This window comes from Lepidochelys olivacea (genome assembly GCF_965140295.1).
Source record: "Lepidochelys olivacea isolate rLepOli2 genome assembly, chromosome: 27".
NCBI lineage: Eukaryota > Metazoa > Chordata > Testudines > Cheloniidae > Lepidochelys > Lepidochelys olivacea.
This window is the reverse complement of record NC_140437.1, coordinates 9,462,653-9,480,678: the sequence shown is the minus strand read 5'-3', so window position 1 is coordinate 9,480,678 and position 18,026 is coordinate 9,462,653. Positions and strand designations below refer to the sequence as shown.

Here is an 18,026-nt window from a genome sequence, read left to right as displayed (position 1 = left end):
TTGGATAGGGGCAGGGGTGGAGGCAAGGTTCTGGGTTTCGGGAGGCAAGCCGCTAGATGGTGGCACCTCCCGATCAGGCTCAAGGGTTAAGGGGGTTGGGAGGGAGCTCTCAGTGACACTGGGCGCGTGCTCTGTGGTGGATTTAGCGGCCACAGCATCAGGAGGTGGATTATTTTCTGTAGGGCCCCCACCCGGGAAGGAAGTCGATTGCTCCGCACCAACAGGGGGTGCCCCTGGTGACTCGTGCCCCGGCCGCATGGCACCGGCTCTCACCTGAGCAGGCTCGGTGGTCATCAGCGGGGTGCCATCAGTGGCTGGGTCGGTGGAGGAGTCCAGGGGCTCCTCGGAGGTGGGAGCGGGAGCAGCAGTTAAGGGGAGGGAGCATGGGGAAAAGAGGGGTGGAGTGAGGTCGCCCAGATTGAGATTTGCTGGCAAAAGGTCGTCCTCCCCCTGGGCGACCGGGGTCAGATCTAAGGCCTCGATCTCCTCGAACATGGAGGAGAGGACACTTTCCGCCGCCCGATGGTTGCCTCGGGTAGCGTCAAGACAGAAGGGGATTCCTCAAGGGTCTCGGAGGGGAGGATCTCCCATGGAGGGGAGACCCTACCCTCCGGTGCTGCCACGTCTTTCCTGGCTGACACCGGTGGATGGGACGCACTCGTGGGCAAAGCGGAAGGTTCGGCATCGTTGCCCCCCTTCCTGATCTTTCGGGGGGCCTCCACCTCGGGTAGATGAGGCGGAGTTCGAGCCTTCCCCTTGCCTCGCTTCCCCTGGACTAGGGCCCAGCCCTCCATGGCATCATCTGGGGGCTGGTTAGCAAGGGTCGTGTCAGGGAGTAAAGGCGATGGCTCAGGGACTTGGGGGGGAACGGTGGGGTGGCATAAGGGAGGGAAGATTCTCCCTGGGGCAGGCTCTCTCCTATGGCTGGTGGTATCTCTGCTACACCCTCCTCCATAGGCCCCGCTAGATTGTCAGCAGTGAGGGCGGGGCTCTCCCGCTCGTCTGGGCGTTGTAGGGGAGGTGCCCCTTGGGCCTGAGTGGGAGTAGCGGTGGTCCGAAGAGGAAGGGGGGGCGGGTTCGAGTACCGGGTGGCCAGGGGCATCGGCAATGACGGGGCTGATGTCCTGGCGGGTCTCGGGGATCCCAGGTGCCCCTCCTTGCCGGGTTAAGGGGCAGTCTCTCCACCCACAGACGCAGCTGAAGTCAATAGTAACTCAGAACATCTAAAAGTCAGGCACAGGTGTCTCATGTTGACCACTGAAAAACAGAGGCACCCCAAATCACAGGCCACATTTGAAAACTTGAGCCTATGTGACAGGTGTAAGATCACCTACATAGCGTGCTAGTGAGAGAGGTAGGAATAGAACCCTAGTGTCAATAAGATCCCTGTTCTTAACACTCAGCAAACTTGTCTGACGTGGGACAAATACTGCAAAACGAGGGACAAAAAAACTACAACAAGAAGCTTAAAAATAATTGTTTCTTTAACATAAATTATATTTTTTGTAACTGTGATTCAGTATTTTAGGTTACACTTCACAGCATTTTCAGTGTAAAACAATACAACATTGCTGTAGTGAGAAGTCACAGATAGTCTTGTTATCAAAGACTGTTGTAAAACAGGATATCAGCAATAGGCAAACATGAGGAACCTTTAACAAACACTTCAAACAGAAAACCGAGCTAAGATTTAGATCCAGGGCTTTTGTTCAATGAAGCTCTTTGATATTAGTCATTGGCTAATAATGAGTATATTGTAATACAGTGAGTCATCTAGGTTCACTTCAAAAATATGTGCCTTCTCAGACATGATTCAGCACTTCTTATGTAAATACATTACAGCAATAAAAGAAAGAACAGCCAACAAGGGTAGCCAGGAGGTAAATTTGAGACTATAAATGAGACACAGTTGAGAAATACTCTATGCCCCTGTTTTGACCACTTTCTAACTGCACACTCCTGCCATTGGGCTGCCCTTGTTGATTAACCTTCCCTTCCACAGAGCTACACATTACAGCTATTGGGTGGGGCATAGCCAGTGAAGAATATGTATCTCTGGCAGGGGGACAGAGATTTTTTTTGTGCTTCTACAGAAATTGTCGTGTCCCCCCCCCGACAGAGACACTCCCAATGAACTCTCTTTCTCTTCAACACTTAGCCAGAAAGTCGGCTGTAGCAATCGTTCACCATTTGGTCTGTTCCTGCGCAACCTCGAAGGCTTCAGAGCCTGAGAGTCCAACATCAGAACAGACTTGATGAACCCATGTAATAGGGGGTCTGCCTCTGGGTCACTTCCACCCCTTGGTTGGTGGAACTTTATCCCGGATGTTACAAGCCACCTGGAAAATGGTGTTCACTGGAATTTCTTGTGGTATCCTTGTGACATGCCCAAAAAGCATAAGGCGTTGCCTCCGGACAATGGCCCCAGGAGTCTGTAGACCCAAACGACCATAAACATCTGCATTACAGATGACGTTTATGCCCAGTATAGGACATTGACATTTTATGTAGAAAGCTTCCAGCTTTGTCCAGTCCGCATGGCGTAGTGTACATGTTTCGCAGCTGTACAAAAGTCTGGGAAGGATACAGCTCAAATAAATCCTGAACTTGGTGGTCATACTATGATGATGCTGATTCTATATCCATTGTAAACGGCTCATGGCAGATGCTGTGATGCCAATCTGATGGAGAACCTCCGTGTGAGAACTGGAGGAGCTGGTAAGTATAGAACTCCGATAGCAAAACCTGGAAACTGATTTGACGGTCTCATTGTTCAAAGAGATTGGGAGTCGCAGGTGGACCTGGTCCTAGATTTTGCAGTTTTGTCTTTGTCCATGAAACATGGAGACCAATCTTAGCTGACTCCCCTCCATATGCTAGAGTGCCTCACAAAACCTGTCTGGGCTCTGTACTAAAAGAACATAATCATCAACGTAGTCAAGGTTTGTGAGTGAGAGATCGCTGATCTCAATGCCTATGGACCCGATAGAATACTGCCTTATGAAATCCATTGCCTGACAAAAAGAGTTCAGGGGCCAGAACGCAACCCTGCCTGCCACCAGATACTGATTTAAAAGGCACTGACATCCAGTTCCCCAGACAAACACAGTCAGTGGTTCCATTATGAAGCTCTCTTATCAAGTCCAGGAGAGTGGTAGGGACACCTACGCCCTTTAAAGTCTTCCATAACGCAACACGGTGTTGACTGAATCAAATGCAGCCTCAAGATAAACACACGGTATGTGCAGGGGCTTCCTGAACTTGCGATCTGTCTCTGACAACAAGCGAAGGGCCAAAATGGCATCAAATGTGGACCTGTTCCTCGTAAAACCTGACTGTTGGGGATGACGCTTCTGATGTAGCAAAGGCTCCAGTCATGCCAGCAAAACATGCACAAACACCTTTCCAGGAATGGAGAGCAAGGTGATCGGCCTGAGCAAGGTGGGCAGTGGATAGGGGAGGCTGGGAGAGGCAGTGCATCCCCAAATAGCGAGGCCTGGCCCCGCCCACACTCGGCCCCCAAGGCCCTGCTTCAGCAGTGGTTCTGGGCTCCAGGGGGCTGAGGTCACACTGCCCACCTTCCTGGAGCTGGGAAAGCTGTGGCGCCGCCATGCACTCTCCCTCCCGGCGCTCTAGGGCTGGGGGAGGGAGGGCCTGCAGACACTAGCCAGCCTGGGCAGGGGCTGGCATCCGCAGTAGTAGGTAGGGGCTCTGGGTTCCAGGACACATGGAAGGGGTGTGGCCTCGGGTGGAAGGGGCGGGGCTGGGGGCTAGCCTCCGCTAGCCAGCGGTTCACGCACCGCCCATTGCTTGTAGTTCTTACATTCACTGCATGGTCCCTTGCCCTTATAGAGTGAGATCACAATACCATCCTTCCAGGCAGTTGGCAGGGTTCCAGGTCTCCACACCAGATGAAAGATGGCCAGAAATGATTCTGCGATAGGATCAATAGCACATTTTAGCAGCTCTGAGGGATGCCATCAGCACCGGCTGCACGTCCATTTTTCAGTTTAGAGATGGCACACTTCACTTCATCCAATGTTGGTGCATCAGTACAAATGTCTGGATCTAGAACTGCAGAGAATGCCAGATCATTCCGTTCTGAACAAGCGGCAACTGGAGGATGCTTCAGAACACCATGATAATGTTCCACCCAGCGTGAGAGAATGTCATCATCCTATTTACATGGATGGCCTTGGCTGTCGTTCAGGATGCCGTTTGTAGTGACTACCTCTTGACCACTGAGGTTGTGAATGGTGCGGAATGCTGGCTTCAGGTCACCCCTGGCTGAGCCAAATTTGACATCATCCGCCACTTGGTTATAATATGCCTCGTGATAGAATTAAATTTTTGCTTCAGCTGATTACGAGTTTGCTTATCACCACGCTGGAGGGCTGCAGCCTTCAATTTAATTATCTGGAAGGCCTCCTGATAGCTATGGTTGGCGTGCTGGATGCCTATAGCCAATCGTCTGCTCAGCAGATTGGTTGAGGGTAGAAGTGAACAGGGACCAGGCAACGTCACGTTGTCTGGCAGATTAGCTAGAGCCGAGAATCTGTTCCTAACGTCAATACAAAACCTATTGGTTAAACCTGGCACACGGAGTGCGTCGATGTCAAACTTCATCATCATCACAGAGGGCTTACCTGCTCATTGGAGCATCAACACCATACGGGCGACCACTAGATGGTGATCTGTGTTCGCCGCGCATTACGCAACACGATATACAGGAGGTGAAGAGACGCCTATCACGTGTAATGACATCTTGTGTATTGGTCGCCGCTTGAACCATGACCCAAGAATGGAAAGATTTTGGGAGGCACAGAATGTAAGCAAGTGGCGAGAGTTATCATTGGATGTGCCTGAACCATAACGACCAATCACCTGTTCAAACCCAGTTTGCAGGGAGCCAGTAACTGCATTTAGGTCACCCAGGATCACAAGATTATCATATGGAGGGATTGTGCATACTAGATGTTCCAACTGATTGTAGAAATGATCTTTAATTGAGTCAACAGATTCCTCTGTAGGCACATAGACTACTATGACAGTGAGGTAACCATGCTGATGTTTAAGACGTGCAATAAGTAAACAAGCAGACAAGCATCCAGGTTGTCAGGAAGGACTTAGCCTCACCTCGCAGTAGTAGTGCTACCCCATATAGATGGTTGGGGCCACCAGAATACAGAAGTAAAGAATCTTCCACCTTGTGACATCCGTGATTTATCAGCCTGTGATCGATATACCAAGACGGCCCATTTTCCATGAGACAGCAACCTGATGACCATGCCTGTGAAGAGTTGCAACATTCCAAGTTGCAATTTTGGTGGACTGTCTGAGATCCCAGATACAATTGGATGCTCTGTCACGATGTACTGCAGACGTGCCTGCTGACATCAGAGGACGCGCGTCCCCTGGGGGGCTTTGGCATGAACCCGTCATGTTGGCACCGAGGGGAGATGGCACCGACAAGGCATCTACAGCTGAAAGTAAGGCAGGGGCTTTAACCCTGGTGCTGAGTACTAGGTTATTCATGGTCAAAAAACCAAGAGTGAACGATTATCTCGGGAAATACCTCGTCCCACTGGGATGAGACAGAGGTGCAGTAACACAACCCTTTTCCTGGTCTACCAGTACAGGCTTCACGCCGTGCGACCCAAGATGTTAAGTCTTTCTCAGCGACCTCCTTCACCTCGGGTATCTAGGTGCAGCTGCTGCCCTGCATCTTTGCTGCCTGTGTTAGCCATTATTTTCAGGGTTCACGTTGTATCTGTCCACCCTGCATAATGCCAAGGCGATATTTCGGACAAGCCTTCAAAGCTGATGGCATAGGTCCAGCAAGCAATCCCCTACTTCAGATGTTACAGCCCCTTCAGACTGTTCCCCTGTGCTCCTCTGCTTTAGGTGACATCTTGCCGTGAAGTAACAAAAGCTCCCCTGCTGAAATAACCATGCAGGTTGTCACAGTAGCAGGCTAAGGCTTTGCCTCTTTTAAAATCTTTTCACTTCTGATTAGTCCTGGAGGAGAACGTTATCAAACCGACTTGTAGGGTTACAGACTTGTAACCCTATGTAGTATCATGATGTGTCGCTGCTGGGTTTGGTTCTGTCTTCACTGCTTCTTACAACATAAGGAATGCTTATGTAAAATTACTGTGAAGTTAATATAACGCTATGTAAGTCCAGAAGCTTCAAATCCAAAGTTTCCTACACGGAGAAAAATAACTTTGATACAAAGAAAAAGTCCCAAACTAAGTTGCAACTTTACATCTTATTAATATTATTAACACTGATAAAATCAAATGCTGATCCTGGGATGAACTGCTTCAAAGAAACAAGTCTTTTTACATAGCCAAATATAGCTATGTCTAATAACAAACCAGGTAGAGGTTGTGACTGTTTATAACAAGTCACTGTGACATTAAGAATAACCCTTCATTTTTTTTGTATCTTAAGTGTTTACAGTGCTGTGATTTCCTCACTTATCTTTCTTTTTAACAATTTCAATGCCTTCTTAAAGTGTTTTCAAGACATTTCCATAGCAGTCTCTAGGTATATTAAATTGTATGTCTGATCAGTGTTAATGTGGAGAATTTTTATTAATCCTTGTCTCCTTTCTCATAGCTCTCAAGACAGCCTAGAGCAGAGGAAAATGAAAGTAGGTATTTGGAGTTCAGAATCAATTCTCAGAGATTCTTGCTTATTAGTTCTCATTAAACATGCTAACCCTCAGATAGTGGCAGGAAGTACTAAGACCCATACAGATGTAGAAGTTAACTTACCAGAAAAAAAGATTGATTTCTGGAATTTCAAGTTGCACAAAATAGTCAGGAAGATTTGTATCACACCAGTGTATAATGAATACAGATTTTTAATTGAAGTTCTTCACAAAAGCAATAAGGAGAGAAAATAAAGATGGAAAAGCTAATGTTTTGGCAGAAAACTTCCATTTGCTGCTTATACCGGCATTTATGAGGTCTTTTTAGAACACCCAGAAGGAAGGTTGGTTACTCATTTGTTGAAGACTTCATCCATTTAATAAGGCTTCTTGTTTTATCCATTGTTTTTGAGTGCTGACATTTGGCTTTTCTCCTTTGGATTGATCAGGAAATTTTAGTTGTCCATGCAGGCTCACAAAAAAAACACTAAAAGTGAGACTTTGCCACATAAAACAAGGCAAATAGTGAGATTGTTTTTATGGGACTAATCACAAGCTGTAAGAAAATATTTTGGTTTCACTTACAGAAGAATCTTTGACTCTCTGGGCTAGAATGTGGAGCTCTTACTTAACCTAGTGAGCATTTATTTATGTAAATAGTCCCACTGAAGTCACCTGTGTAAATGCTCACCAACATGAGTAGAGGCTCCATGGTCTGATCTGCTGAGAAAATTTACTTTTTTCTTTTTAGTGTTTCAGATTAAAAATCTAAGACTATGTCATGCCATTGTCTTTTAGACGGTGAGTTTTAGCGCACACTAAAGGTTCCCTAGTGCTCTTTAACAAAGTCCTGTTTCAAACAGCATTCCGTTAGAGCACACTGGAAGGGTCTACATTGGGGTAATGAATAGGCGGACTGGGGGCCAAATTCAGATCGCCAGATGCTTTTGAATGGACCGCAAAATCTTTTATTTACTTATTATCATGATTGTTATTGAGGTGTGAAAAATGTTTTTGTGAAGTCTGGACCTTGACTATACCTCGACCAAGAAATTTGGATCTTGACAAAAAATAATTGATTACCCCTGGTCTACATGGACCAGTTAAAACGCAACGTATCACTGTGCTTCAGAAATCACATCCCTGTAGAGTGCATTACCCAACCACGTAGACAAGCCCTCAGTTTTCAAATTTGCTTTGCAATTTGGTTTTAAAACCTCCTTCCTGTAAATTTTCTAGCTTCATCCTTGGGGTTGACCTCCATGTTATATAATATCATATATCACAAAGACTTTTCTGTCCTACAGCTGTGAGTTGCAGAGAGCATTTAAACAAAGCAAGCTTTAGATTTAGAGCAGTTGTCTGGCTAATGGTCACTTTCTCATACAGGAAGAGATTAACCCATCAATTCTGAGGGCAAATTCTTGCCAAGTTACACTACAGTATAGGGAGTCTTATGCTTCTGTCAACAGGAAGGACTTTTGTCTCTTTATCTCAGAAGTAGAGCAAAACAGAAATAAAGTGGAGAAAAAACTTTGTGGGAAATGCTTTGTTAATCCTTAGAATGTTAACATTCCCCAAAGACATGCCATTGCCACCCTGTGATTAAAGCCACTTCTGCTTTCACCTGTTTTAATTCCTTGTTTACAGTGGTATTGCTAAAGAAAAATCAGAAGGTAACAACGAGAATAAATATTTTTAAATACATCTTCACTAATGCATGTTCACTACCATGGTCTTGAAGGACATGGTCTTGCAGGATCAGTTTATCAAAGTTATAATTGTGACATATGAAAACATCCTCTCTTCCCCCCCGACCCCAAACATAACTGTTCTGTTACTGAACAAGGGTCATTACTCTGAATCCATTTCAGACACATCAGCTACAGAGAAAAAATATCAAATATTATAAACACGATATAAATGGGGATGTAAAACTAGTAACATCTGGGAAGAACATCAACTGCCCAGCTTGTTATTCCAACCCATAGGCAGACTCCAGGTCTTGTACCTATAGTGTACTCACAGCCAATCTCTTTTAGTAGGAGTCAGGTTAGACTCTAGCAGACTTGATTCAACCGCTTGGTGTTTTTGCCAAAGCAGCACTATTTCAGTTTGATCATGTGATACTATAGTGACACCTAGTTTCTAGTTAGGTTAATTACACCCAATTTCCCCTGTGAGTGCCCTGCAGTGAATATACCTCGAGCCTATTTTCTTCTTGGGGCATTGGCTTCAGTAGTCAGAAATTCCTGGTTCTAAGCAAAACCTGCATTTTGCATGAGCACTTATTGCCCTTAAACCTCATTAACTGAACCATTAACAAGTCCATGGGGCCGGATGCGCTGCATCCAAGAGTGCTAAAAGGAGTTGGCGGATGTGATTGCAGAGCCATTGGCCATTATCTTTTATAACTCAAGGTGATTGGGGGAGGTCCCGGACGACTGGAAAAAGGCTAATGTAGTGCCCATCTTTAAAAAAGGGAAGAAGGAGGATCCTGGGAACTACAGGCTAGTCAGCCTCACCTCAGTCCCTGGAAAAATCATGGAACAGGTCCTCAAGGAATCAATTCTGAAGCACTTAGAGGAGAGGAAAGTGATCAGGAACAGTCAGCATGGACTCATCAAGGGCAAGTCATGCCTGACTAATCTAATTGCCTTCTGTGACGAGATAACTGGCTCTGTGGACAAAGGGAAAGCAGTGGACGTATTGTTCCTTGACTTTAGCAAAGCTTTTAACACGGTCTCCTACAGTATTCTTGCCAGAAAGTTAAAGAAGTATGGGCTGGATGAATGGACTATAAGGTGGATAGAGTCCTGCACTTAGGACGGAAGCATCCCATGCACCGCTACAGACTAGGGACCGAATGGCAAGGCAGCAGTTCTGCAGAAAAGGACCTAGGGGTTACAGTGGACGAGAAGCTGGATATGAGTCAACAGCGTGCCCTTGTTGCCAAGAAGGGCAAATGCATTTTGGGCTGTATAAGTAGGGGCATTGCCAGCAGATCGAGGGACTTGATCGTTCCCCTTTATTCGACGTTGGTGAGGCCTCATCTGGAGTACTGTGTCCAGTTTTGGGCCCCACCCTACAAGAAGGATGTGAAAAAATTGGAAAACGTCCAGCGGAGGGCAACAAAAATGATTAGAAGACTGGAACACATGACATATGAGGAGAGGCTGAGGGAACTGGGATTGTTTAGTCTGCAAAAGAGAAGAATGAGGGGGGATTTGATAGCTGCTTTCAACTACCTGAAAGGGGGTTTCAAAGAGGATGGCTCTAGACTGTTCTTAGTGGTAGCAGATGACAGAACAAGGAGTAATGGTCTCAAGTTGCAGTGGGGGAGGTTTAGGTTGGATATTAGGAAAACCTTTTTCACTAGGAGGGTGGTGAAACACCTGCGTTACCTAGGGAGGTGGTGGAATCTCCTTCCTTATAAGTTTTTAAGGCTCGGCTTGACAAAGCCCTGGCTGGGATGATTCAGTTGGGGATTGGTCCTGCTTTGAGCAGGGGGTTGGACTAGATGACCTCCTGAGGTCCCTTCCAACCCTGATATTCTATGATTAGTTAGAATGTAATAGTCTAAACTATAGTGAAATACCAACTACTTATTTAGGTTGGTCCATCTATAAATACTTGGAATATAAAATAGCTACAGTACATGCTTACGGTCATCTTTTAATTAATGGGTGACATACCATCAATCTGGAAGATTGATTGATGGCTCAATGCTCATTTGTTTTCAAGTCCTTTCTGTCTTGCCACTACCCTTCCACATTTTTCCTCATCTCACATATGCTGCTAGTTGAGCAGCTCATTGCTTACGTAGAGTCAACCCAGAGGAGCATATTTTCTTAATTGTCAAACCGTGACAGTATAATATGAACAAATATCTCAGCTTCCCCTGCCAGCTCCACCTGAGAGATCCGCATTACACTTTGTCTGGGATAAAGCAGCCTGTGATTAATCTTAAACCCTTTTCATGCTGAGCACCTCCTTCCCTCACAGAGTCACAGTTAATAGTGGGGCATGTCAGAGCACAGAGAAGCTTAACATTACATTTTTTCCATGTCGTCTAATAGGTATTCTCCTGTTTTTAAAATGATTCCATATTTCACAATCCTTTGCTTTGACGATGAGACTATATTGCATCTCACAGTTGACTAAGTCATTGCAAATAGACATCAGTTGTCATTTATTATTTAGCGGCTTTCTCTTGGACCACTCTCTCCACTATGCTGAACAAGTGAACCTAACCTAGATGGCCACTTGCTGTCCACCATTAGCACCACGTAGACATCTAAAAGGTCAGTTTTAAACCCTTGTTGTTGTATGGGCCAGTAGCTTGTGTATTCAGAACCAATACATTTGTCTTTTGGATACCTGAATCTCAGCACCAGAGTTTTAAAGAAGCAAGTGCCAGTTGTAAGGCTATTGAACATTTTAGTGGGCATCGTGCAGTAGGTTTGTTTTCTTGTAGAACGACAACCCATGGAGAGGCTTTAATGTTGTCATTTGCAGGTGCAGCCCAACAGAGCGCACACTACATTACTATTGATCTGGCTTAAGCTCCAAGAAAGGAAAACAGTTATGCTTGTCTATACATACATAACCTACTCAGCGGGTGTTACCTGTGTTGGAGTGAGTGGTTGCTGCCTCATAAGCAGCTCAGCTATGGAGCCTTTCTCTGCTGAAGCCTGGACTTCAAATGAACCACTGAAATACCAATAGATGGGAGCAGTTTCTATATTTATTTTTGGAATATGCCATAGTTCTTACAAAAGTTATAATCAAGGACCAAAGTATAATTTATACTATGCTAACTCCAATTATATTAAACCAATGTAATAGAAGAATTTGGTTTTTTAGCATTCCTTCTCACAATGAAACAGCCCTTTTTTCTGTTCCACTGCATGCATAGCCCCTATTCATAAATAGTGGGCTCAGAATATTTCGCCAAACACTACTAATATAACAGAGTGGGCTAATATCTCAGAATCTCTGGGTTTGCTAGTTACATGATAGTTAGAAAACCACACTTGCAGTTGTACTTCTGAGAAGTAATTAATAAGGCCATTTAGGAAAATAATACTTCGCAATTGTTTAACATCGTCAACCCAATGATCTCAAAATGTTTTACAAATATTAACAAATGAGGTTACACAGCACTCCTGTGAGATATGCATTATCATCCCTATTGTACAGAGAAGGAAACTGAGGCACAGATCTTAAATGACCTCCCCAAGGCACCACAGACTTCCTGTGAAACATTTGGGAATAGAACATCCTTTTCTGTTGCCACAAGACCATGTTTTCCCACAGTAATGCAAACTGTGTAAGTCCCAAGGCAGTCTCAAGCAATGTGCCCATTTTGCACTTTGGGGGACCAACTCTGCCCTCAGATAGGCATGCATGACTCCATTTGACTTCAGAAGGAGCTGCCTACACATGTCCGATAGCAGAACTGAGCTCCTGGTAGTACAGAGAAGTGGCAATGAGAGTTTACCTAGTTATTATTCTTGCTTATGCTTTGCTGTATGTGTTTAAAAGAATCATTTTTAGGTTGCTGAATTCGCTGAATATTATTCCTCTCTACGAAGGGAGGAATTCTAAGTAGTCTTTTTTTTTTCTCCATTTTACAGATTCAGAGTCGGGGAACAATGGATAAAAGAGTGCTTACCAGATTGTCCAATGAATTTGGAATTTGGCAAAGAGGCTATTATATTGAATACCCTTCTCCATGTGTTTTATATCTTTTTTTTTTTCTTTTGGGTCTTGCTTTACATCAAACTAAAACAAGTGTGTACATGTCACACTGTCCTTTTCAGGGGCTCTATTACTGTCTTTAGAAGTGGAAACCCCAATTGATAATTACTTTAAAATAACATGGAACAAAGCAGCTAGTAGTGAAGAAAACATGCCATTTCTATTGATTATATCCTAAAACTGCTCACCGTAACAGAAAACAGATGACTTGCAGGCACTGTGTGTTTTTGACTGGCCTTCTGTAACCTTTACAACCAGAAGCTACAGAAATGCATGTGGTTGCTTTATTGTGTACTCTGGACCCATACTACATTTTCATTCTGTAATTCAGAGGTTTCTCCTGATTAGATCTTGAGTTTGTACAGTAAAGTTAAACGATCGTATTTACAGTTTACACAGGAATCTTCTATAGCGTACTTGTAAATTTATTGATTTACTGTATGTGATGACAAACCTATTAGTGTACCGTCTCCAGCTTGAGTGGGAAAAACTTTCAGTAAAATAATTTTGTTTATCCCTTAACATTAGTGTACACTAATTTTTAAAGAACAAGAAATACACAAGTTCTTTTCTTTTTGTGGGGAAGAGAACAGGTGCTGGAACTAGGGGTGCTGCCACACCCCTGGCTTGAAGTGGTTTCCATTATATACAGGGTTTACAGTTTGGTTATATGGCTCTTAGCATCCCCACTATACAAATTGTTCCAGCACCCATGGGGAGAAGGATGAGAGAAGGAAAAACTCACAATCCTGACTTGAACCAGAGGAAAAGACTGATGTAGTAAGACATTGAACCATTAGTTTTATCCACAGAAAGCAACTAGAACACTTATCCATCCATTTGGTATATTGCTATGTGTTGGTAATAAATGGCATTTTGCAGCATTTCCTGAATAGTGGAACATGAGGGGGAAGAGACTGAATGCTTCACAGAATTAGATGCTGTGTAATCAGCCCGGAGCCCTCAGGATTTCACACAACTTTGCACTGATCGATACAGATTTGCTGTAGCTTTCCTTTCAGGCAATGTTCAGATCTGTAAATGACTAATTTCTCTTTGATTTACACGGTGGGGTCTCCTCCTGCCCACAGGGTGCATATGGCCCCATGGAGCACCCCACTCCTTTGGGACCTACAGAGGCTATTCTGTTGGTTTGGGGTTCACTCAAGGAGAAGGGGCAGACAATTACACTGCCTTCCCCCTACTCTGGCCCCACAGACCTTAGGCAGAAAAGAGAACATATATGGGCTACATTATCTTTTTGATGAAGCCTCAATAACCCCTGGCAGATCTTGTGGGCTGTAGGTGTAGGGGCTGAGGTCCCAGGCTATGCAGCTCCATTAAAATTGCAGTGTTGGGAAATGGGGGGTGCAGTTAAGAAGGGCCAGAGTTGGAGCAGAGGCCCACTTTCTGGGGATCGCCTCAGTTTGGGGGTTGGTCCAGAGTTCATTCCATAAGACAACCTCCAGCCCCAGACAGAACAACAGGAGAAGAAATCCAGGAGGGAATCCTCATCGAGATTTTCTCCAAAAGATTTGGAGTGGGTTTTACTGCAGGAGATGGTCGACGTCTGAAGAATTTTATGGCAGTCCCTAAGACACATTACCAGGATGGAAAAGCTTATGCCCATCCCCTGGATTTTGGAATTCTAAGCTCCAGTTGGGCATTTTATCTCTGACTACTGGAACATCCATTTGTTGCATGCAGGCTCTGAAAATCCAATAAATGAATAATTATGTTAATAGAAGATTTTTTCTTTCAAAAAAATAAAAACCAGTTAAAGTAAAAAATTCATAATAAGGGCCCAATTTTGTGGATGCTTTTGCATGTGAGTAGTCCCATTCATGTAAATTAGTTTAACTGCATGTGACTAAAGTTACCCAAATGTGTGAAGATTAGCAGGACTGGGAACTATGGGCAAGATCCTCAGCTGGTGTAAAGCAGTTTAGCTTCTTTGGAGTCGCATACAATAATTACTAAGGTGATTAAGAGGAAAGCTAGAAGCAAAAACATTTACTCCAACTCACTCCTTTCTGCGTAAAGTCTAGTTTTACAGTAGCATAATTGAGCTCAGAATCTGACTGGAGGTGCTGAGCTGCAATCCCTATACAGCTTGTCTACATTACCAAATGGACTACTGCTGACACCGGGTGCAGCTAAATCCGTGCACAGTGTGGCTTGTCATTAGCTATACTACCATCTAAACCACGTTCGGCAGCAGTTCAGCTGCCCCTGCTGACACGCACTGTCAGCAACAGGTAACTTTCTAGTGTAGGTTTTAGAAACACCAGTTCTGGATCGTGTAGTGATAACCAAGGTGGCCTGGAGCTTGGATATCAACTGAAAATATATTAACAGATTATAACACCACTGTAGCAATTAGCATGGTTATCAGAACAAGAACCTTAGCTACACAATGAGAATTTTATAGTTGTTTAACTAGCTATTAGTCACATAACATTGTATAGCTTGTGGTTTGAGTGAAGAGTACCTAGTAGAATTGTCATTGTCTATGAGTAAAATCACTTATTAAGCATTCACCATATCCACTGAGCATTGTGTTCCTCCATTATCCTGCTCAAGTAGTGGCTCCTGAGTCAGACTCATGGCTGGATTCTGGGAATTGGAAACAAAGATCTTGTGGTTACTTGTTTTGTACAAACCAGTTCTAGTCAGAGGAATGGTTTTCACCACTGGGTGAAATGAAAATTGCCACCAACTGTTGCTTTTTTATTTTTTAAAACAATGCACAGTAATTGCAATCCATACGGCACTCTATAAAATACTATAGAAACCAGAGCTACCAGTAATAGGCTGGCAAAACCAGTGGGTTTTTTTAAAATTTATTTATTTGGCAATGTGAGTGGAATCATTTTTTTGTTCTCCTTTTGAATGGCCATTTTGCCATGAAAAGCATTTTCAGCTGTTTGCAAAGAATGACTTCCTGGGCAAATGCACAGTAGTGTCTCCCGCTCCCTGCACCCAGATAAATTTACCCAGAAATGCTGTATCCACTCTGAAAATAGTCAAATATATTGTTCTATCAGATATGTTTCTGAGTGCTCATGAAAATCATTTTTTCCCTTGGAGCTGGGCACAATGCAGAGTGCTGATAAACAGTGCTGATAAAACCTCATTCCTTGATGAGCTGCTCCTGCTAGAGAGTGATTTGAATCCTCTACCTTGCGGTACTGAGTTTGCCATAGCAAATTTTAGGCACAAAATCACAAGTCATGCCACATTTATTTTAAATCACAGATTGTATCAAAATGTCACCTATCTATGATCTCACCCTCTGCCCCCCCCACCTCCAAAAAAACCCCTGATGTCTCCTTTTTTCAGTCTCATTTTTTACTTCATAGCCATCCCTTATCTGGCAGATTCTTCAAAGGACCCCTGCTTCACTTCTGCGACAAAGGCATCACTGAGGACTCTTCCCCTACTGCAGAGAAACCTGCAGCATCCTTCCTGCCTGCAGAGGAGAGTGACAGCAGGAAGTCATGGGGGCTTTGGGATGAAAGGGAAGTTATGGATTCTTTAAGCAACTCCCTGCTCTACATGTATGTCAACTCCCCTGTCATACTATTCTTTACAGCAGTGGTTCTCAAACTTTTTTTTTTCGCAGACCACTTGAAAATTGCTGAGGGTCTTGGCGGACCATTTAATGAGCTTTCCAAATGTTGTTTGTACGGGTAGCTAACTATCGTAAAGCGCTTTGGATAAAAGTGCTATATAAAAAAACCTAAGTAATAATTAACCTATTTTTGTTCTACAAATAAAAGCACACAACTCATATTTTAATATCAGTAGTCTCTCCCCCGCCATGGCAGCCACTGAGCTGGGCTGGGAAGGAGTGTGTGTGGGGGGTCTCTCCCTCTTTCCCCCACCGCAGCAGCTTGGGCTAGACTAGGCTTGGGTGCAAACTGAGACTATAACAAAAATAACCTCATAGAGTTTACTAGCCATTCCCTTAAAGCAGGTTTATCTGGTGCAAGTTTTAAAAAAGGACAATACTTATTCCATCTTATTTCCACCATTTCTTATGTTCCTTTTGCTACCACAAGCAACTTCTGCCTCTGAAAGTTTTAATTTAAAAACACTTCTCATTCTGGACTTTATAGTTTAAAACCAGCATTGTAATTGCTACTGAGATCCCTCCATAACATAAACCATCTACCTGAGATCAGGTCAAGTCACCCTGAAAGCTTTAAAATTCCAGAGTGAGGATAACTCACATGTCCTTTCCCCACTCTGCAATGTTTCTCAGAAAGATTTCCATTGCTGTTTCCAATAAACATCATGGCCCGTTGTGACTTTCCTGTCAACCCATCAGCTTCTCTTTCCCTATTCTCGTGAGGAGTGCACTGGGGGAAAAAAAATCAACTCCTGCTACTCTTAGCTTTTCTGCTTTCAATTTCCAGCTCTGTTGTTTTCTTAATCAACAAGCAAAAGCAGAAAGCTTCAGTAGGACACATAGCACCAAATTCTGCTCTGATATGCAGTCTCACTGAGATCAGTTGGATTGTGCTGGGTATAAACCAAGGCAAAATTTGATCCAGGCCGTCCAATGTTAATCAAAATTAATGGTCAGTATGATCGACACATGACATTTTGATTAAAAAACTAGAAAGATATAACATTAACATAGCACACATCAAATGGATTAAAAGCTGGCTAACGGATAGATCTCAAAATGTAATTGTAAATAGGGAATCATCACTGAATCGTTGTGTTTCTAGTATGGCCCCACAGTGATTGGTTCTTCGCCTTGTGCAATTTAACATTTTTATGAAGAATCCGGAAGAAAACATAAAATCATCACTGATAAAGTTTGTAGATGACACAAAATGTGGGGGAGTAGTAAATAATGAAAAGGATATGTCACTGATACAGAGCAATTTGTATTGGTTAGTAAGCTGGGCACTAGCAAACAATAGGTTTTAATATGGCTAAATATAATTGCATACATCTAGGAACAAAGAATGGAGGCCATACTTACACAATGGGAGACTCTATCCTGGGAAGCAGCGGCTCTGAAAAAGATTTGGGTGTCATAGTGGATAATCAGCTGAACAGGAGTTCTCAGGGTGATGCTGTGGCCAAAAGGGCTAATGCAATCCTTGGATGTATAAACAGGGGAATCTAGAGTAGGAAGAGAGTTTATTTTACCTCTGTATTTGGCATTGGTGCAATTGCTGCTGGAATACTGTGTCCAGTTCTGGTGTCCACAATTCCAGAAGGATGTTGATAAATTGGAGAAGGTGCAGAGAAGAGCCACAAGAATGATTAAAGGATTAGAAAACCTGCCTTATAGAGACATACCTAAGGAGCTCAACCTATTTAGCTTAACAAAGAGAAGGTTAATGCGTGACTTGATTACTGTCTGTAAATACCTGCTTGGGGAACAAATATTAAATAATGGGCTCTTCAGTCTAGCAGAGAGTTATAACATGATCCAATGGCTGGAAGTTAAACTAGACAAATTCATACTGGAAATAAGGCATACATTTTTTTTTTTAACAATGAGAGTAATTAACCATTGGAACAACTTACTAAGGGTCATGGTGGATTCTCTATCACTAACAATTTTAAAATCAAGTTTAGA

General features: G+C 43.7%; 1 protein-coding gene across 2 annotated transcripts in view; it reads left to right on the top strand.

Moving 5' to 3' along the window:
- Positions 1–12,372, top strand: part of MARCHF10 (membrane associated ring-CH-type finger 10) — a 98,156-nt gene extending 85,784 nt beyond the window's left edge. For both annotated transcript variants that reach the window (XM_084615564.1, XM_084615563.1), the window contains 3 exons: positions 6,625–6,658; positions 10,862–10,962; positions 12,298–12,372. In XM_084615564.1, coding sequence (XP_084471690.1) covers positions 6,625–6,658; positions 10,862–10,905 — 78 coding nt within the window. In that variant the 3' untranslated portion in view covers positions 10,906–10,962; positions 12,298–12,372. The remainder of the gene's footprint in view (positions 1–6,624; positions 6,659–10,861; positions 10,963–12,297) is intronic.
- The last annotated feature ends 5,654 nt before the right edge of the window (positions 12,373–18,026 follow it).